This window comes from Sciurus carolinensis, chromosome 9 (genome assembly GCF_902686445.1).
Source record: "Sciurus carolinensis chromosome 9, mSciCar1.2, whole genome shotgun sequence".
Lineage (NCBI taxonomy): Eukaryota > Metazoa > Chordata > Mammalia > Rodentia > Sciuridae > Sciurus > Sciurus carolinensis.
In genome coordinates, this window is record NC_062221.1 from 49,801,634 (window position 1) to 49,823,974 (window position 22,341).

Sequence of the window (22,341 nt, forward strand, 5' to 3'; positions counted from 1 at the left end):
GGATCACAAGTTCTAGGCAAGCATAGCCAACTTAGTGAGACCCTGTCTCAAAATAAAAAATAAAAATGGCTGAGGATGTGGCTCAGTGGTAAAGCACCCTGGTTTCAATTCCCAGTAGTGTCTGCATGTGCACATGCACACACACACACACACACACACACACACAAAGAGAGGGAAAGTAAAGAAAGCCTTATTACAAGACGCTGTACTAAGCAGGGAGCTGGAGCAGTTTGGAAGATAAAACCAGAACTCACAGCCTGTAGAAAGACAATGTAAACAGGGATGGAGCCAAAGTTTGTGAGGAAAGAAGTTTGTGCAAAGTAGAAAAAACAATTTAAGAGCATAAAATTATAAACACAAAATAAAGTACTTAGTCTTGGAGAAGGTTCATGCAACTGAAGAGACTTATAGCTTAAGCTTCACTACATTCATTGCAAATGTATAATAAGTGGTGATAAACAAACTAATGTGCTAATTGCTATGGAATCTGATGACTGATTAGAGAGCTCAGCAAGGGAAAATCTAAGATTTCATAGAAGAGATAATCATGAGCTTGATCTTACAGACAGAAACAAAGGAAAGGATTGCAGATGAAAAATGACATGCTAAATCACACAGGTGAGAGAGAGGTAGTTTACCTGTGGAACAGTGAGTAGTACTATTTGGCTGGTGTGAGGCTGGGTGAGGAAAGTTTAGGATAGTAGTTCTCAAAGTGTTATTCCTGGTGAGCAGCATCAGCCAAATTGCAGCTGCTCAGGCCCTCGTCCAGACTACTTACCCAAAGAGAAACTCAGGATAAAACACAAAAATCTATATGTGAACAGAGTCTCTAGATGATTTTAATGTTTTTTTTTTTGTACCAGAGATTGAACCCAGGGCACTTAACCACTGAGCTACATGCCCAGCACTTTTTATCTTTTATTTTGAGATAGGGTTTCACTAAGTTGCTAAGGGTCTCACTACATTGCTAAGGCTAGCCTTGAACTTGCAATCCTCCTGCCTTAGCATGGGCTGCTAGGATTACAGGCATAGGTCAGAGCACCCTGTTCAATTCTGATGCATTTTAAAGTGTGAAAAACAATGCCTTAGATTAATTGAGCCATCAGATGAAGCTATTTTATTTCTCAAAAATTGAATTTTGAGCTGTTATACAAGATGGAGAGAAATAAGAATAATAGAATTATGACAGAGAGAATCTTTATTTCATATCCCAAAATAAATTGCAAATAAACTAAAGAGCTAAAGTAGAAGAGCTGACCAGATCTTTCATATAAGAATGTATTATCTTAGCATAAAGCCAATAATAGGACTTATAAAGGAAAATATTAATAGACTTGATTTCATAATAATTGGAGCACTAACCATACTTAAAAGTAAATAACAAACTAAAAATAAATATACACATCAGGTATCACAGGTTAAAAAAAATAAAAAAAACCAAGTTTCTTAATTTTAAAAAAGATAAAGACATGTGTTTAAAAAAAAATAGGAAAAGGCCATACACTGAAAATTCATGAAAGACAAATAGCCAGCGAACACCAGAAAAAAAAACTTAATTTCACACAAAAATACATATTAAAATGGAACACTGTATTTTCCTAACCAAACCAGCAAAGCATTTTTTGAAGATGGAAACAACTTAAATATCTACTATTTAACTGTATGGTCACTTGTAGTAGTTCAAAGTTCTATTAACATTTTAATAGCATAAGGAGCACTCACACTACATTGGGGAAAAAGTTGTTACAAAACAACATAATAATATTCTAATTTTGAGAAAACCTGTAGAGGAATAAAAATAATGGGAAGATATAGAGCAAAACGTTACCATTTATTAGCTCAGAATTGTGCGATAACATTTTTCTTTTGCTCTTCATACTTTTATATTGTCTCCATTATGTAAAAAACATGCATCCTTTTTTTTTTCATGCATCCCTTTTCTAATCAGGGACATATTAACCTATTCTAATAACGTGGCAAAAAGTTAGAATGAGAATTAAATATTCCTAAATCAAAATTATAATAGAATTTAATAAACTATAAGTTGGTACGCTTAAGATTTCAGAGTTTCACTCTGGGTACTACCCTCCCTTCCAGGGGGAGGAGAGGAAAAGGAAGACCTTACAATGAAACTGTAAATATACATAGTCAAGCTACTCAAAGAACTTTAAATTGCCTTTGATTTGTGATTATGTTACAAGACATCTAAACATTGTAATTCTCTTCTAAGTGGCAGTGTGAGAATTTTTTAAAATAATGCACTGGGTACAAGAGGGGAAGATGTGTGTTTACACAACGTTTTGGAATAAAACTTCATCCTAGAATGTAGACTGACACAAGACCATGCAGCGAAAAAAAAATAATTGAAGATGGTCGCATGACACCCTCTTGTGGCTTCCAGTGTATCAGATCAGGGAACAACAGACCGAGCAGAGAAGGAAGGGAAGGATATAGATGGTTCTTTAGAAATGTAAATGTATCAATCGTGTATCGAGTCCCTGTTCTGTGCCAGGGACTAACTATACTACAAAACGGCTTTAAATCTCTTCGTACTTTATCCAAGTCATACTAACATTCGTGAACATTCGTTTATTTGAACCGAATACACACAAAGTTTATGAGGTGATAAAAATTAAGCCTCACAAACAAGTAGCGTCTCTTCTAAATACCGTATAGCTTTATTTCCTGAGAGAAGGTGAAAGAATAGAGTAAGGTCTGTTTCCTTCTTTCCAGAGGTTCGTTGGTTAATTAGCATATGTGTATCAGAAAAAACACAACGGAGGTAGATTTAAAACCACAAATTGCAGCCATGACTTTCCAAGTGACCTTGGACAACGATTATTACAGATGGCCTCATTCATTCATTTCATAATTATTTGAACCCTGGGTGCATAGTCTATAAAAATAAGTAACAGTCTCTCACAAGCTCATTTTTCTTATTTGTAAATTGAAACTAATAACTTCAACCTGTTGTCAAAAGGACTAGGGGCTGGGGTGAAGCTCAGAGGTAGTGTGTTTTGTTGAGACCTGGCTTCCATTCTCAGCATAGGGGATGAGGGGGTGTAAACATGATCACACTTTAAAGATTGCTTTCTTTCTTTTTCTTTGAAATGGTGCTGGGGTTCGAACCTCAGGCCTCAAGCTTGCAAAAGTACACACTCCACTCCTGAGCTGTATTCTCAGCCCCAGAGGTCATTTTAAAAACCGTGTTCACAAATTTATTTATGCTTATTCAATTTAATCCTTTCGTCAGCTGCTCAAGGAATCTCAAGGTCAGAAAAGGATTGAAATCATCTAATCCAAGCCTCTATATAACTTCACGTTCATTTCAAGACGTCTTGAGCCAAGGAAATGGGTTGAAGCTAACACCCACTCAAGATCTTAAAGTTTCACCTTTCCCTGTGGACACCCTCCCAGTCCTGTGCGGTCCTTCTGTGGGGCCTCGGTAAAACCCGGACGCGTCCTTGCCCTTTTTGTCGCCAACAGGCTGTCATCTGCCTTGCCTAACCTGGGCAAGCTCAGTCTTGTTACCGCCCCTGGAGGAGCACTGTGGCAAGAGGGACTGCTCGCGCGCCGCGCTCCTCCGGTTCCTTCCAGCGCGGGAGGGAGGACCGTGCAGGAGAGGGAAGTTCGCCCGACCGCCTGGCTTGGAGCAGTTCTGTAGGGTGGAATCACCCGCTGCTGTTGCTCGGGAGGGGCGGTACCTCGCCCGGAAGCGACTGCGACGGCGCAAAGCCGCCGGCAGGGGGCGCGGGCCTCCCGGCCACCCCCGGGGTGGAGGCCGGTGGTCCCTCCCAGGACGGGTGTACCGCGGGGCCATGCTCCCGCCCCCACCTCACCCCGTCACCTCCCCGCCCTCTCCGCGGGCCCCCGAGGTGAGCGGCGCAGGCGCGGAACGAGGCGGTGAGTGCGGCCGCGCAGCCTGGGCCTGGGGCCTGGCGGGCTGGGCTTAGGGCGCGCGGGAGGGAAAGGGCCGGTCCCGGCAGAGCGCCCGGGAGCGCGAGGGCCTGAGCGGCGTCGCCTGCCGCCGTGGGCCCCCTCCGCCCGCGCTCGGCCGCCGCCACCTCAGCTGTGCCTGGGCCGGACCGGGCCCCGGGGAAACGGTGAGTGTGAGGGAGGAGCGGGCGGGCTGGGCGCTGGACTGCTGCAGGGGACGCCAGCGTGCGGGCGCATCTTCCAGGGGAGCGGGCAGGAAGGGCCGGAGGCTTCCTTAAACTGAAGACCTGCCTCCGTTTAAGGCGGGAGGCGTCCCCTCCCCCACCCCCAAAGCAGGTCCCGACCCGCCGAGGACAATGTGGTCTCCGGCACCTCTTCCCGTAGGACAGCCTTGGGGTCGTGGTTAGTCGCTGGGCCAGGGCGAGGCGGGCGCGTGGCGCTCGGGTGGAGGCGGCGGGGGCCGAGGACTCCTGCCCGGCCCCTCCGGCGGGCGTGTGTTTTGCGGCGTGGTGCCACGCTGGCCCTCCCGCCCTGCCCGGCGGCTCGGTGACCCTCCGGCGGCGCATCTCGGTGCGCCCGCCGCGAGTCGTACTCGCAGAAAGCAGGCATTGGTCCTGGCGCCCAGGCTCCGAGAGGGTCTCAGACCCACCAGTTCGGGTGCTTATGCCCACCGCCCGCCGCCTTTCTGGCTTGCTAAGTGCAGCCTAGGGACACGAGTAAATGAAGCAGTTTATCTCATTACAAAGGGATAGCGGTTGTGCCAGACTTCCGTGTATTTCAATAGATACGGACTCTAAATTGGATATAGTGAACCCTGGTTCATACTCTTCTGAAACATTTTGCTTCAATTTTTTTTTTAAATCTGGAAGATATATACTTATTTTTATGAAGAGAAAAAGGAAAGACTAGCCCTTTTTAAAAACTTGTCTAAAATGTAGCTTTTTATTGTAAACATGTCATAGTATTTAGGAAGAAAAGATTTGCATTGCACGAAAGGGATAGTACGTGAATTGTGTTTTGTTTATAGACGTTCCTGTGGGTTGAAAAAATAAAAAAAAAAAGAACGGGTGCAAAGATGCTAACTTGTATTTCCTAAAATACTTTTTAAAAATGTTTCTTATGTCATGGTCCCCTTTTGTAAATATAAAGTATACATGTGTACCTATCATAGGAAGAAGTGTAGGTGTGTATACCAAAATGTTAATAATGGTTTTTCCAGGTGAATGGATTTTAGGTGATTTACTTTTTAATAATTTTAATTTTCCTGCAGGGAAACATTATGTGTATAAGTTTGTATTTAAGTTTGTATCTAAGTGAGGAGAGGGGAGTGAGTGATAAGTTGCATGTGATTCAAAATCTTTTTGATAAAGAGGAGGCCTAGAGCAAATATTTGTTTTAGTATTGAAGTTGAATGCAGGGGTGCTCTACCACTTAGTTACACCCCTAGCCCTTTATTTGGAGACAAGGTAAATCGTGCTGAGTCTGGCTTTGATCCTGTTCTTTTCCTGCCTTAGTCTCCCCAATGGCTGGGTTTACAGGTGTTCTCCACCAAACCTGTTTTGGTCAGCAAATGTTTATATGATATCTCTGAATAAAAAGCCAAATTTCTTCATCAAGGTAATTATGCATACAAAAGACTTGTTTTAGAGTGTATAGAATGTGAATTGTGAAGCTTTTGACTATATAAATTTTGAAAGTGCACAAAAGGTTTTAGGAATAAGTCTTGGAATTTTAGCTTATATAAAGATGAAAATAGCCTTTTTGATATTTGAATGCACTGGATTGGGATGTAAACAAAGAATGTTGTTTATGTTGTTGGGTGGGCATTTTATATATGCTGGGTGATGCATTTATATTATTTCTGTAAAATTCATGGTTGTCAGTTTTTCTTAGGTGACTCTCTTCCCCTTCTTCTACTTGCTGGCTGAGTAAGAACTGGAAACAAGATGTAACTTGCTGGTGGCAGTGCTTAGCCACGAAGATGTACCCACATAATGTTAGCTATTCAATGCCCAGGAATCAGAAGACATGTATTTGCATCTCTGGTTTTGCCATTTCTTAGTTGACTTGACTTTCACTGAGTATGTTTCTTCATCACTAAAATTGAGGTGGGTTGAAAAGTGAGCTCCTCAGTGTACCTCACAATATTTTAAATGACAAAATAACTGAAGAAGTAATATATTAGTATATGATTGCATATAGTGCTGATGTACCCAGAACTTAGTAAAGCAGCAAAAATAGTATATGCACCTCAAGTTCTTTATCACTAGAAATGAGAAAATCACCTTAGTGATAAGAAAAACAGCACTGGATTTGTGTTTCTGGCATTACCTCCTTGCCCATGCTTCTTGTGGACAGACACTAATCCGAGATGGAGGAGATAGTTGATTTGGGCACTAATCTATTGGAACTGAGTTGGTCACTTTATTGCCCAATTTTTTCCAAAACTAAATAAAGGAAGACTTTTTTTTTTTTTTTTTTTTTTTTTTTTTTAATTGGTTAGATAAGGCTAGGGATATAGCTCAGTGGTATAGCTATGTGTCTGAGGCCTGGGGTTTATTCCCCAAGACCAGAAAAAAATTTTTTTCTCATAAAATTAGTTAGACCTATGTTCAAATCTGAGCCCTACTACTTAGTACCCAACTTTATCAATTACAAGGAGTAAATCATGGGGGCTGGGGTTGTGGCTCAGTGGTACAGCACTGGCCTAGCATGTGTGAGGCACTGGGTTTGATCCTCAGCACCACCTAAAAATAAATAAATACAATAAAGTTATTGTGTCCATGTACAACTAAAAATATATTTTAAAAAATAAGTAAATCATGATTTGGGGAGGGTATTGTGAATTTTGCATAACATAGGATTAAATGAAATAACAGGTTCACAGTTTGCTATGTGGTTGGTGCTCATAAATTGTTATTTTAATCTATAAGGACCTTAACCGTTTCAGGTCTATGATATAGTATTTTCTCTATGTTTACTTTCCTTTTGCTGAATAGATTACAGGATTAATACAGATTTACATTTCTATGTTGGGGTCTTAGCTATAGTTTTAGAGGTTAAATCCAAAGAAACATGAAAAATTTACATATAATCACATCAATATATACAATTTTTAGTGTTTCGTAAAATACATTCAAAAGAGCATTATACTTGAATTATTTCTTTAGACTTTTCTGGTTAATTAAAGATCTGGTACCGTTGTATTTTTGAATCTCAGAAATGAGCCACATTTTTGCTTATATGACTTCTGTCATGTTTAACCTACAGGTATTTTTCTTACCATCTGTGGAAACGTCATAATTCATTTTTCCTAACTGCAGTATTAAGAATTACACCAAGTAAGTGGAAAGTAATGAAACTGATTTTATTACTGTTCGTGTGGGAACCAGGCATGATGGTGTATACCTGTAATCCCTGCACCTTGGGAGGCTGAGGCAGGAGGATGGCAAGTTCAAGGCCAGCCTGGGCAATTTAGTGAGACCCTGTTTCAAAATAAAAAGTGAAAAGGACTAGGGGTTTAGCTCAGTGGTAGAGTGTCCCTGGGTTTACTCTCCAGTACCACAGAAAACAAAAACAGTTGATGGGAAATTAGTCATACAATGGCTACAAACACTTTTTCTGTTCTCAGTAAAATATCAAATGTGACTTTATCAATAAGCTAAGAGGTTTTTTCCTTAAAATTATTTATATTCTGAGGTTCTGTGTGATACATATTTTTTCTAGAAGCCATGGATCAATACAGAGGTGGTGACAATATTTTTTTTAATGTATCAACTGTTAGCTTGAAATCTGAATAAAGATATTCCCAATTGCAAGAAATGTAGTTTGATAGCATAATGGTTTTTTAAAATAAAAATGTTAAGGATAGGTTTTATTATAATTATCCAATTCTTACTATTACAACATTTGAAAAAGAATTTCTCTATCTTAGTAAGAAAGAAAGCAGAAATCTGTATACTGTCTCTAAGCTTGATCGGAAGAGGAATCCAAAATATAAACACGCATCATATAATGTTTCTTTTACAAGGTTTATTTTTATGTGACACACAGATTTCTTAGGTGTGATACATTCTTTAGTTAGAAATAATTTTTGTTATAATATTGACAGTTATTTGTGGTATTTATTAAATGTTTTTACTTTTTAGATTGAAAAGATATGAATGAGTATCCTAAAAAAAGAAAAAGGAAGACTTTACATCCTTCTCGTTATTCAGGTTAGTGTATAATTGAATTACTTTAAAGGTGGGTGTACATACTTTCCATGAAATTGTATTCTTATCCATTTTCTCATAAATGATTTAGAGAAGAGTTAAATGTCTGATCAATTTTTAGGTCAGAGAAACTTTAATTAAATCCTCTGATATATATTCTTTATTATCTACCATGTGCTAGAGACATTAAAACTTTACAGACATTATTATATTTAATCTTCATGATTTTAGATATTTAAAGTTTGTTATTCTTGATTACTTACTTATGTAGCCTAATTGCTTTTGCCTGATTACCAAGTTGTGCTTGAGACCCAATGATAATTTAAAGGTATTTTGCCTTACCAAGGGAACAAAACAATATATATATACATTCTTTTCAGAAGTGTGAACTTTCATTTTGATTATGTGATTTGTGATTGAGCTTGTATTCACAGCATAAAGCTTTGTGGCCATTTCTGACATACCTTACACATACTTGACAGTCTCAGACATACCTGTTAGCTTACCCCCTGCTCACCTTCTTATCTGAGAAAACTGAGCCTGATCTACTGCTTACTGGTGTTTTTTAAGCAAGATTTAAAGTGACTATATTCAGAAGCCCTCATTGGACCTCAGGCCATTTCCCCTATGTACTATGTTTTCTTTGCATGATGGCATACCTTCCTAGTAGTTAACACAGCATTTATTATATATCTGTATTATTTTAAAATGTATAATTTATGCTTCTCTTAAAGCTAAATGTTAGTATTATTAAATCTGAAATATAAGTTTAAAAACCTAGAAAAATAAACTTTCATTATAGATACTATATTTTTATCATTAAAATTTGAGCGAGCTAAGGATATATACAGCTCAGAGGTAGAGTACTTGCCTAGCACGCAGAAGGTCCTGGGTTCAATCCCCAGCACCAAAAAAAAGAAAGAAGCCTTTGAAAATGTTGTGAATGTGACTCTTAAAGATATATCTAATTTATGTTTGAAACATTTTTAAAAATTTCTTTTATTGTTTTATATTCAGATTCCTCTGGAATAAGCAGAATTGCAGATGGATTCAATGGGATTTTTTCTGATCATTGTTACAGTGTCTGCTCTATGAGACAGCCAGACTTAAAATATTTTGACAACAAAGGTATATTTAGTATCTTCCAAAATATTTCTCTTTGAATTGATTTTATAGTGACTGGGTATACTGCTCTATGGTAGAGTCCTTGCCTAGCATGCATGAGGCCCTGGGTTTGATCCTAACACTGCTAAAAGAAAAAAAAAATTGCTTTTACACATTTTTATTTTTTCTTATTTGAAATGGTAGGTGGATCTGGGTGTGGTGGCACATGCCTATAATCCCAGCAACTTGGAAGGCCAAGACAGGAGGATTGCAAGTTTGAGGCCAGCCTCAGCAATTTAGCAAAATCCTGTCTTAAAAATATAAAGGACTATGGGTTTAGCTTAGTGGTAGAGTGCCCCTGGATTCCATCCCCAGTACCCTCCCCCAAAAAAAGAGGAAGAAAAAAAAGAAAAGTAGATGAATTGTTGGGTTGATGATTTAAAAACAGACAAGAGTTCGAATTTATTATAACGTAAGAAAACAGTGTTTTGGTATTTTTCTTTTAAGAAAGCAAGTAATTTTCATTTTTAACATTTTTTTCAGACATATAAATAAAAAACACACCTTCTTAAATTCTGTTTAGTTGTGTAGGAATTGGTGGAAAAGCAGGAGTAATGTAGAGTTGGAAGCATTTATGGTAAAGGGTTAAGAACAGTGTTACCCATAGCTCTTCCACTCAGCTGTACCTCAGTCTGAAAGGCTAATAGATGGAAAGAACAGGGGATGATCAAGGTCAACATCAACAGTTACAAGTCATGTTATAAATCTTGCATCTTCTGTTGACTCCTCTTTTCTAGGGCACTGAGTAATCACTGACACAACTAATTCCTTTGGGCTCCTATTATAAGCAGAGAAACATAAGTTATAAAAAACATGTGGAGTCAGATATCATTGTGAACTTATGTTTAGCTTGATATAGATTCAGATTGTTATATACAGAAGTGTTAATAGATGTGCATATTTATCTGTGGTAGTAGACACACATTTTTTGTTCTGTTAACTGAGAGGATCTAAGAGAAATGGTACTTCAGTAGTAGTGATCATATTTTATGTCCATATCTTGGTTTCTAATACTATTCTTAAGTATAAGGAACTAAGTTCTGGAGAAATGGTTGAATCTAGGTCTGGGGCAAGAGCTATACAGTGAACCTGGAACTTGTTGTAGTACTGGAAAATAGGGAAGTACTTTTAAAACAAAACAGGAGGCTGAGGCAGAAAAATTGTAAGTTCAAGGCCAGTTTGGGCAACTTAGCAAGACCCTATCTCAATATTTTAAAAAGGACTAAGGACCGTAAAGAAAAATTAAATTACATCATTTGCAGGAAAATGAATAGAACTTCAGCACATTATGTTAAGCAAAGTAAGCCAAATTCAGAAGGTCAAGAGTTATATGTTTTATGTCATATGTGGAAGCTAGACAGGAAAAAGGAAAAGAAAGTGGGGTGCATCTCATGAAAATAAAAGTAAAGAGACGAGGGGATGCCAGGGATAGTGGCACATGCCTGTAGTCCCAGTGTCTCAGGAGGTCAAAGCAGGAGAATCACAAGTTCAAAGCCAGCCTCAGCAATTTAGCTAGACCAATCTCAAAATAAAATATAAAAAGGACTGGGGACTTGTTTCTACAGTAGTTAAGTACCCCGGGACTCAATCCCTGGTACACTCCCCCCACAAAAAAAAGGATGAAGCAGTACTGGAAAATGATATTGGCCAAATTACATTGTTAAATTTGTGTGCATGTATGAATATGTAACAAAAAATCCCACAATTATGTCTAACTGTAATGCACCAATAAAAAAAATAAGGGAAAAATATTTAAGTTTAAAAGTTAAAAGGGCTTAGCATGTGTGAGGCCCTGGGTTCAATCCTCAGTACCACAAAACAAACGAAAAAAAAAAAAAAAAAAAAAAACACTACCTAGAACATACATACACACTTGATTAGGAGTATGCTAAAGGAGCATAAGAATTCCAGCTGAAAGAGCTCCCAATAGCCAAAGCTAAAATAATTTGAGGGAAAAAACAAGACAAATTATAACCCAAAGTATCAATTTAATATCCAGAGCCCATACTGATGTAGATGATTGGATAATAAATAAGGAGTATAAAACAAATCTGTATAGAAGAAAACCAGATTATTTATGTAGCTACCCTTTTCCTCAAGGAAATGGAACATAATTTCTTACTCTTTACTTGTTAGCTGCACATAGTGATGTCCTTTCAAAAGGTAGAGTATGGAATTAAAGAGTGACTTTATAATGGAGAAACCTAACTACTACCTTAGCTAGGTGATCAAGGTCAACATCACCAGTTATAAATCATGTTGATAGTATGCACTCTTGGTAAGATGTAATGAAAATCATAGTTTACCTCAGAGTTGTACCACCCAATAACTCATGATTCCAGTGTAGCCATAAGAAAAAAAAACAGCAAACAGATTGCATTATTGAGACATTCTACAAAATACCTGACCAGTAGTCCTCAAAACAGTCAGAGACACCAGTAGCCTAAAGAGACAGGACAACTAAATATAATATGGGATCCTGGAACAGAAAAAAGTCATTAGATAGAAACAAACAGGGTAAAGTATGGACTTGAATTAATAATAATGTATCACTAATAATATGTCAGTCATTAATTATGACAAATATACCATAAGATATTAATAATGGGGAAACAGTAGGATACATAGGAATGATGTTCATAACTTTCCATAAATCTGAAACCTATAAAAAAACAAAGTCTATTAAAAAAAAAAAACACATGGGCTGGGGATATAACTCAGTGGTAAATCACCCCTGGATTCAAGCCCAGTACTGCAAAAATAAAATAAAAACATGTCAAAGTCCAATTTTCTCTATTGAAGCCATTTTGTCTGTGGACCTCTATTTCCATTTCTCCATGCTAACTTGATGGAAGCTGGGCTGAGAAAATAAAACCTTATTCAGATTCAATAACTTAAAATTCCTAAGCAAGTTCAAAAAGTGAATTTTTGTCCAAATGGGGCATAAAAGCAAAAGTAGTTGCTTATTTGGGCAGGTTGTTTGTTTGTGGTATATAGATAACATCTCTCTTCATGGCTAAATCTAAGTCCTTAGTTTCTATTGGAATTCAAGATTATATTAAAAGTGGTGCTTTATTTTATGTTTAATTCTTTGATATAAATAATATTTTTCCAAATTCCTTTTTACAGATGATGATTCTGATACTGAGACATCAAATGACTTGCCAAAATTTGCAGATGGAATCAAGGCCAGAAACAGAAATCAGAACTATCTGGTTCCCAGTCCTGTACTTAGAATTATAGACCACACTGCCTTTTCTACAGGTTAGGGAAAACTAATCATATTGGCATATTTTCTGTAGACCCATGAAAAAAACAGTGCATACCATAAATTTCTTTTTGTGCTGTGGTATCTAATTGTTCTATTTAGTAGTGGTAATATTACAATAGACTTGTTTCATTTTTCAGAAAAATCTGCTGATGTAGAAATTTGTGATGAAGAGTGTGATTCACCCGAATCAGTCAACCAACAAACTCAAGAGGAGAGTCCTATAGAAGTTCACACCGCCGAGGATGTCCCCATTGCTGTAGAAGTGCATGCAATTTCGGAGGATTATGACATAGAGACAGAAAACAATTCTTCCGAGAGTCTCCAAGACCAAACTGATGAAGAACCACCAGCTAAACTTTGTAAAATTCTTGACAAGAGCCAAGCTTTGAATGTGACTGCCCAGCAGAAATGGCCTTTACTGAGAGCTAATAGCAGTGGCCTCTATAAATGTGAACTTTGTGAATTCAATAGTAAATATTTTTCTGATTTAAAACAGCATATGATCCTGAAACATAAACGTACTGATTCAAATGTGTGTCGAGTATGCAAGGAAAGCTTCTCTACCAACATGCTTCTGATCGAACATGCCAAACTACATGAAGAGGATCCCTACATCTGTAAATACTGCGATTACAGGACAGTAATTTTTGAGAACCTCAGCCAGCACATTGCAGACACCCACTTTAGCGATCACTTGTATTGGTGTGAGCAGTGTGACATGCAGTTCTCCTCAAGCAGTGAACTCTACTTACATTTCCAGGAGCACAGCTGTGATGAACAGTACTTGTGTCAGTTCTGTGAACATGAAACGAATGATCCAGAAGACTTGCATAGCCATGTGGTAAATGAGCATGCGTGTAAATTAATAGAACTAAGCGATAAGTATAACAATGGAGAACATGGACAATACAGCCTCTTAAGCAAAATTACCTTTGACAAATGTAAGAACTTCTTTGTATGTCAAGTATGTGGTTTTCGGAGTAGACTTCATACAAATGTTAACAGGCATGTTGCTATTGAACATACTAAAATATTTCCTCATGTTTGTGATGATTGTGGGAAGGGCTTTTCAAGCATGCTAGAATATTGCAAGCATTTAAATTCACATTTATCTGAAGGGATTTATTTATGTCAATATTGTGAATATTCAACAGGACAGATCGAAGATCTTAAAATTCATCTAGATTTCAAGCATTCGGCTGACTTACCTCATAAATGTAGTGACTGCTTGATGAGGTTTGGAAATGAAAGGGAATTAATAAGTCACCTTCCAGTCCATGAAACAACTTGATTATTCTCTTTGACTTACATAATGTTTTTGTAAAATAATAAATTCAACTTTTTTTGAGATGTTAAAATGGGTAATTTTAAACACATCTTATGAGATTTGCCTTTTAACAAGTAACATTTTCCAGTATGTAATTATACCTTAGGTGTGGTATTTTCAATTGCATGGTAGTATATAGTTTTAATCATTCTTCGTGACTGTAATCTGCATGTGGTCCAGTTTTATGAATTGAGAAGAAACAGATGTACTGAAAAAACTATCCAGTTTTCCTTCCTTAACCCTGGGTGCTGTTAACCTTTTTAAACACAAAACAAGCTTATTTTTTTGTGTATAAAGTCATTAAATTATTGTACTACCAGAACTAAAAGAACATACACATTTAAGTCCATTCACACTCCCATTAATAAGAAACCAACCCCGCCTTTTGTAGTCCCCATCAGATATTAACCCCTAAGCAATCAGTAGACTGATTAATAACAGTAGGAAGTCTTTATTATAGAAGGGGGGAAATGCCATTTTCTTGGCAGTTTTTCATTTTTTTTAAACCCCTATCAAATAATTTAAGATGGGGAGATGGTAAGACAATAGATAATTTTTAAAAATTAACCATTTCACAACCAATTAACATTTTATCTTCAGTTATAGAACTATGAAGATATGCCCACCTTCTTTCTTTTTTTTTTGGTACCAGAAATTGAACCCCCAGCACACTTAGCCACTGAGCCACATCCCCAGCTCTTTTTATTTATTTAGAGACAGGGTCTCACTAAGTTGCTAAGGCTCACTTTGAACTTGGCATCCTTCTGCCTCACCCTCCCAAGCCAATGGGATTACAAATGTGGGCCACCACCCCTGGCTAATGCCCGAACTTATGATACCAAATTGATCATTGAGAAAACCATAACTATTAAGTTAGGAAGATCTGGGTAATAAGGGGTTGCTGGCATGATTAATGTATAAAGGGCTGGGGAGATAGCTCAGCTGGTAGAGTGCTTGCCTCGAAAGCACAAGACCCTGAGTTCGATCCCCAGTACCGCAAAAAAAAAAAAATGTATAAATTACTTCTGATAATGCTAAATTAGCTTTATGATTTTTATTTACTGTAGCAACCTTAAATTACTACAGACTGAGTTGCTTAAATAGCAGTTTATTGAACTTCTGAAGGACAGAAGTTCAAAATCAAGGTTTTGGCACAGTTTGTTCCTTCTGTGAGGGAATAATCTGTTCCAGACCCCTCTCTTTGGCTTATGCATGGTCATATTCATGTTAATAGGGTATTCTCTCTGTATGGAAGTCTTGTTTCCAAATTTCCTCTTTATAGACTTAACAGTCATGCATTAGGGCCTGTACTACCAGCTTCATTTTAATTTGATAAAGATTCAGTAAGGCCTAAAGTACTGGGGATTAGGACTTCTAACATAGGAATTTGGGGGGCCAACCAGAGTTCATAGCTTCTAAAATAGTATCAAGAAGAGAGAATTTTTAAAAATGTTTGTATTAGTGCATTATGATTATCCATAATAGTGGGGTTTATTGTGACATTCATACATGCACAAAGTACAATTTGTTACATTTCATTTCCCAGTACATTCCTTTTCCCTCCCTCCATCCTTCCCGAGTCCCCTTCCTTTGCTTTAATGATGTAAAAAGATAGAATTGTACTTTTTTTTTCTTTTTTCAATACTGGGAATTGAATCCAGGGACACTGTACCACTGAGCTACGTCTGCAGCCCTTTTTATTTTTTGAGACAGGGTCTTGCTGAATTGCTATGGCTGTGTTCAAACTTTGATCCTTCTGCATTAGCCTCCTGAGTCGCTGGAATTATGCCTGATGTCACTCTCATATTTAACAAGCATTGCTGCAAACTGTTATTTCCCAGAGGTATTGATACTGTCAAAAAGACCAATTTACAATCAGGGAATTTGGTTTTATTTTGAGAAGGGTGACTGCAACAAATATCCTCAAATCCATCCCATCATTTTGCTGGTCATAGTGATTCATTCTGTAATCCCAGCTACTCAGCAGGCTGAGGCAAGAGGACTGCAAGTTCAAGGCCAGCCTGGGCAATTTACCAAGCTACTATCTCAAAATAATAATAAAACCTTATTTCTATTTTTGTCATAGAAGCATACTTAAGTTCCTAAAAACTCAACATTCCATCTGATTATAATATTCCTGGTAGGACTGTGCTGGTACAAATTTTCTCAGAAGACCTAAAATTTTAGCAGTTTTGTATGTAAGAGAACCTTAGAAATCCTCCAGTTTTCTAAGTTTTTTTGGTACTGGGATTGAACCCAGGAGAGAGTTGCTATTGAGTGACATCTCCACACTTTCTATATTTTATTTTGAGATGGGCCTCACTAAGTTGTTGAGGGTTTTATTCAATTGCCAGGCTGGCCTCAAACCTGTGATACTCCTATCTCAGCCTCCCAGATTGCTGACATTACAAGTGTATGCCACAACAGCAACCCAGTTTCCTACAGGAACAGGTTGTTAAAAGACCAAGGACACATACCCGCCTACAGCACACAGGCATGGAATCCTAGTCATTTGGCTTACGGCCTAGTGGTGTCTCCATTACACCATGTTACGTAAATCTAATCTTTGTCCTTGGGGTGTTTTGCATGAGTACTTCACCTAGCCATTCACCTAACTTCTTGATAATTGTTTTTCATACTTTTTGATACATATCTGCCTTTGGGAATTTGATTTTTAGGAAGCAAACCAAAATGCCTTGGTGTTTAAAAAAAAAAAAATAGCATGGCCATGCAGGCCTGTAATCCTCACTACTATGGAGGCTGAAGCAAAATGATCACAAGTTCTATGACAGCCTGGGCAACCTAGCAAGACCCTGTCTCAAAATAAAAAGAGTTGGGGAAGTAGCTCAGTGGTAGAGTGCTTTCCTAGGATGTACTAGACCCTGAGTTTGATCCCAGTACTGGGGAAAAAAAAAAAAAAAAAATCTTTTATTGTTTTACTCTATCAGTAAACTACTCAAAAGATACAAATCCAAGTATTAAAACCATATAATTTCCTACTTCTTTTAATTTTTATTTAATTTATTTATTTATTTATTTTGGTACCAGGGATTGAACACAGGGCCACTTAATCACTGAACCACTTCCCCAGTCCTTTTGTTTATTTTGAGACTTAGGTACTAAATTACCTAGAATCTCACTAAATTGCTGAGGCTGGCTTGAAACTTGAGATCCTCCTGCCTCAGCCTCCTGGGTCCCTGGGATTACAGGGACACCACTGAACCTGGTTTATAATTTTCCACTTTTTGATGAATTTGCAGCATTAGGTTGTATTCCACTGACTTGGTTCAATAAAAACAGTTTTCAAATAAGACTATGATTAACCACAAATTGCTAAAGTAGTTGAGCTGCATTTTCAGTTTAATAAGTTTTGGAAAAGAAAACCTATCTAAAAAGAAAAATTTCTAACTACTTTTGGACTTTTTCCCCCTTCAAGGACAAGCCACAGCCACTATACCCTTTTGTGACTTGATCTACAATTCAAGTCAGAATACATAATGATTTTTATGAACATTACAACAGAAGTTTTTGCAGCAGTGAACAAAAATGGTCATCATTTTTTTTCTTGCCTTTTTTATAATCACTTTGCAATGAATTATTACTTTGGAAATTTCAAAGTATTTCCTTGTACTCTAGAATGAAAATGGTTGTACACTGTTCAAAAGCTTTTACCTGCTTATTAATTTCCCAGTTTTACCATTTTAAATGCAGGTAAGGCATTTAGGTTTTAAAGACTAACACTCTTCTAATTGTTAAATCTAACTTACAAAAGCATTGGATTAACTTAATTCCTAGCACTTTTCAATTAACTTTATAACTTGAAGTTAAATATATTTTCCAAATTACTGTGATTAATTTCAATGGATTTTAAATGCCTTAAGAAAGCACTATGTGTTATACAAAATTGAAAAAGCTAATAAAAATCAAATGGCAACAGTCCTGTGAGGAAGTAGGTGACTTTACCAAAAAACCAGTATTCATTAGGGATTTAAGTGAACATAAGTAAATTAAGACCAACTATGAATCCTAATAGAGGCATAAATTTGGTTAGTCAGGTTTAACCTGCAGTGAAAATTAGGTTCATCCCTAATTTGTAGGCATGAAATTTGGGGATATAAATTCCTTTGAAACTTTTCTGTTTTATGGAGGGTTGGGGATCAATCCCAGAACTTGCTCATGCTAGGGAAGTGCTTTACCACTGACTATACCTCCAGGTCTCCTTTGTAACATTTAACATCAGTTCTGATGCTGATGAGAATATTGCAAGAACATTTTTTTTATGACACTTTGAGTTATAGATTCATATATACTCCTGATATTTTGTTTTCCATAAATTAACCTTTTAAGATGCTATTTTAAGTCTAAGAAAAAAAGATATGTACTTACCTTATTCACAAAGTTAAAAGTTGTCACATAATTTTCCTGGGTTTTTTTTTGTTTTTTTGTTTTGTTTTGTTTTGTTTTTCCCTCCTTAGTAGTGCTGGGGATTGAACCAGAGCCACATGTTTGGTAGGTGAGAGCTCCAGCACAACCTATAATTTTCATGAGTTTATGTGACGTTATATGTTCAATTTGTAAGTTTAAAAACCAAAGTTTTAAGAGTTATCAGTTGTTTGGAATTACTTCATACTACTAATTTGATTTTTTTTTTTTTTTTTTTTTTTTTTTGTACTGAGGATTGAATTCGGAGGCACTTTATCACTGAACAACAGCATCCCCATCCCTTCTGATTTTTTTTGAGACAGGGTCATTCCAAATTACTTGGGGATTCTCCTCCCTCAGGCTCCCAAACAGCTAGGATTACAGGTGTGCTCCACTATGTCAGGCTCAATTGCTAGGATTACTACACTAATGATTTGAAAAATAATTTTCTCAATAAGGGTTTTCCACATTAAAGCATCAGTCTCTACAACTTCCTCATTAAGGTCATTCTCCATAATAAACTTGATGTTACACTGGTAGTTATCTCAATCCAAAAAAAATCTGTGAGAATTTCTTCATTCTAAAAAGAAAGTTTCTTACATTGCTAAATAGGAATATATTATTCACTAATCTTATTTACATAGTTTAGGAGGTGATTAGAGTTTTTAAAAAGGAATTTTCATGTCACAACTTTTAAGTTGGTTATTTATTGTTTCATTTTTTTAATAGACAAATGAATCTGACCTGGATAATTGTTTTTCCTTGATAATAATACTGAGGTGAATTATAGCCTAAAACAAAGTAATGAAAAGTATGTTTTGAAAGAAAATTTAGTTTTCTAGTTTTTAATACCTTATGCAGATAGTGTCCACTTGTGAAAAATAGTGTAGTTGAAATAATTGACCTTTTCACAGTAAAGCTGGGATCAGGAATTGGAATCATACTCATCATATGTAATTTCTGGTGGGAAGTTTCTTTTTAAGCCCATGCTGTTCTGGAGTTTAGTTGACTGAAATTTGAGAATATTGAATTCTCTCATTCTTCCTTTCTACCCTATTCATTTTACACATAGGGTTACCTCTTCATGACATTATTTGTCTGTTTCTAAAACATATTCCTCAAACTATATTCTCCCCAGCACTGGGGATTGAACCCAGGAGTGCTCTACCACTGAGCTACATCCCCAGTCCTTTTTTAAAAATTTGAGATAGTGTCTAGCTAAATTGCTGATGCTGGCCTCAAATTTGCCATCCTCCTGCCTCAGCCTCCCAAGTTGCTGGGATTACAGATGTGTCCACATTCCTGGTCCTCAAAGTATATTCTATGGCTGATTTTTATAATCTCTGTAACTCTTCCTCACCTTATTTGGATTTTCATAAAGTCCCAATTCAAGTTTTCCAAACTAACAAAATGAGTCACAGTGGACTAATTGTTTCCCCTCTAAAATTCTTAGATTGAATCCTAACCTCCAGTGAAATGGTACTAGGATGCTGGGGCCTTTGGGAAAGTAATTAGGTCATGAGAGTGGAGTCTCAAGGGAATTAGTGCCCTTATAAAAGGGACCCTTGAGAGCTCTCTCATCCTTTTTTCATGAGGGTATAAGAAGTCAGCAGTCTGCACTGGAAGAGGACCTCCACCAAAACCCAAACACGCCAGCTCCCTAACCTCCCAATTCCAGCTTCCAGGATTGAAAGAAAGAAATTTCTCCTATTAATAAGCTGTCAATCTGGAATTTTTATTATAGCACCCCGGACTAAGACACAGTGGATTTGTTTTCTCTTACTCTTCTCTCTAGTCTCTCTAAAATAAATAAATAAATAAATAAATAAATAAATAAATAAAACAAAAAACAAAAACCCAGCCTATTTATGCCATTATACCATACTGCTTACTTGTACACACTATATTTTAAATGTAACAACCTAAGAGTAACTTGGCTATGCTAAATTCGTACATTTCAAATGCATGTATTTTAGATTTTAAGCAGCAGAACATCATGGCACAGATTTTAATACACAACTTCTTTATAGTTACAAAATTATGGTTAAGTTCCTTATGGTATTGATCCAATTTTGGTTAGTGAGCAACTAAAATGTCAAAGAAAAAAATAATATAAAATGACAATATTATATCTGGAGGAACCTCAGGCTCATAACGTACATATAACATATAAAATAATTATATATGGTATATAGTTTTTGATTTTCATGGTTGTAAATTATGTGTTCTAAAATTTGGCACACCAAATCTTTGGTTCATGTATATTTTTATGATAAGACTAATTTTTTAAGAAAAACAAATTCATCTAAAGAAAAATATTGGTGGTTGGGCATAATGGACCATGCCTGTAATCCCAGGGACTCAGGAGGCTGAGGCATGAGGATTGCCAATTTAAAGCCAGCCTCAGCAATTTAGCAAAGCTGTAAGCAACCTAGCGAGACTCTATTTCAATATAAAAAGGGCTGGGGATGTTGCTCAGTGGTTAAGCGCTGTTGGATTCAATTCCTGGTACAAAAAAACAACAAAAAAAGCTAGCGTCAGCAATTTAGGCCCTAAGCAATTTAGCAAGACCCTGTCTCAAAAATAACAGGGCTGGGGATATAGCTCAGTTGGTAGAGTGTTTGCCTTGGAAGCACAAGGCCCTGGGTTCAATCCCCAGCACTGCAAAAAATAAATAAATAAATAAATAAAAAGGAATTTAAAAAAGAGCTGGGAATGTGGCTCAGTGGTTGAGCGACCCTGGATTCAAGCTCTGGTAACAAAACAACAACAAAAAAAGTTGCCAGCCATGGTGGCATGCAACTGTAATCCCCGTCATTGAGCCCAGCCTCAGCGACTTAATGACACTGTGTCTCAAAATAAAAAATAAACTCTCTGCTTTCTGATCGTCATGTGCACTGCTTCCTTTCTCCATACTCCTCCACTCCGATGTTCTGCTCACCTTGAGGCCCAAGGAATGGAGCCAGCCTTTATGGATTGAGACTTCTGAAACCCAAACCCAAACCATGAATGTTAATGAACTACTTGTTATACAATTTTTGGCTTTTTGTTTTCAACTGAAATGAAAACCTAACATTCCTACAAGTGAAAATGAAATAAATTTTAGAATTTTTTTTTAATTGTAAACAAATGGGGTACAACTTGTTTCTCTGGTTGTACACGAAGTAGAGGCATACCATTTGTGTAATCATACATTTACATAGGGTAATGGTGTTTGATTCATTCTGTTATTTTTTCCTTCCCCCCACCCCTCCCACCCCTCTTTTCCCTCTATACAGTCCCTCCCCTCTTCCTCCATTCTTGTTTCCCTCCCACCCCCCACATTCTAGGATTTTAAGAAGCATCTGTGAAAATTGACAGAATGTGGATGAAGATAGATGGTTGGAAGGTACCTGGCCTTGAGCATCCTGCAGTGATCTTTCAAACCTCTCCTGGGATCTTCACAAGCTAGACCCAGCAGGGAGCATTGCAAAATGTGCTGGAAAGGAAATCAGAGAGCTTCCATTTGAATCTTATGTGTATCATTTATTGTCAGTTTTACATTATAGACAAGTTATTACTATTTCTCAAGAGTAGAAATAATATATAATATATTCTTAACTGTAGGGGATGGTGTTTGCTTTTTGAATTTTGAATGGGGAGATAATAATAATTATATTACTACCACCAGGTGGAGGGGCACATATCTGTAATCCCAGCCACTTGGGAGGCCAAGGTAGGATTACAAGTTCAAGCCCAGCTTCAGGAATTAAGTCAGACCCTAAGCAACTTAGAAAGACTGTCTGGAAATAAAAAATAACATGGGCTGGGGATGTGGCTCAGTGGTTAAGTATCCCTGGGTTCAATCCCTACCCCAAATTTTTATTAGTAGTAACAGGTACCATGATTGAATCCTATCAAGTCTATACCATGGAGGTAAATATTTTACATATACTGTATTATTTAAATTCCACAATGATTGTGTGTTTGGTGTCACTTTTTACTTGTATGCTGTTGGTGAGAGAACT

At 37.2% G+C, this 22,341-nt stretch overlaps 1 protein-coding gene across 4 annotated transcripts; it reads left to right on the forward strand.

The window, feature by feature from the left end:
• Positions 1-3,741: 3,741 nt before the first annotated feature.
• On the forward strand, positions 3,742-22,066 carry Znf639 (zinc finger protein 639). Of its 4 annotated transcripts, XM_047564815.1 has the most exons (8): positions 3,910-4,103; positions 5,830-6,044; positions 7,207-7,277; positions 8,085-8,153; positions 9,168-9,278; positions 12,444-12,578; positions 12,723-13,526; positions 21,613-22,066. In XM_047564815.1, exons 4-8 carry the CDS (start codon positions 8,096-8,098, stop codon positions 21,669-21,671), a joined length of 1,167 nt encoding a protein of 388 aa, XP_047420771.1. In that variant the 5' UTR covers positions 3,910-4,103; positions 5,830-6,044; positions 7,207-7,277; positions 8,085-8,095; the 3' UTR covers positions 21,672-22,066. The 4 variants fall into 4 exon arrangements, with proteins under 4 accessions (XP_047420770.1, XP_047420771.1, XP_047420769.1 ...); XM_047564814.1 differs by lacking the exons at positions 3,910-4,103; positions 21,613-22,066 and adding an exon at positions 3,742-3,903 and having other exon boundaries at positions 12,723-16,660; XM_047564813.1 differs by lacking the exon at positions 21,613-22,066 and having other exon boundaries at positions 5,820-6,044; positions 12,723-16,660.
• Positions 22,067-22,341: the final 275 nt, after the last annotated feature.

What these genes read in the sequence shown, in the direction of transcription:
- Znf639 (XM_047564814.1), top strand. Translation starts at nt 8,096, where the DNA reads ATGAATGAGTATCCTAAAAAAAGAAAAAGGAAGACTTTACATCCTTCT. An exon ending in ACATCCTTCTCGTTATTCAG is followed by an intron (nt 8,154 to 9,167) that starts GTTAGTGTATAA and finishes TTTTATATTCAG; the next exon opens with ATTCCTCTGGAATAAGCAGA. An exon ending in AAAATATTTTGACAACAAAG is followed by an intron (nt 9,279 to 12,443) that starts GTATATTTAGTA and finishes TCCTTTTTACAG; the next exon opens with ATGATGATTCTGATACTGAG.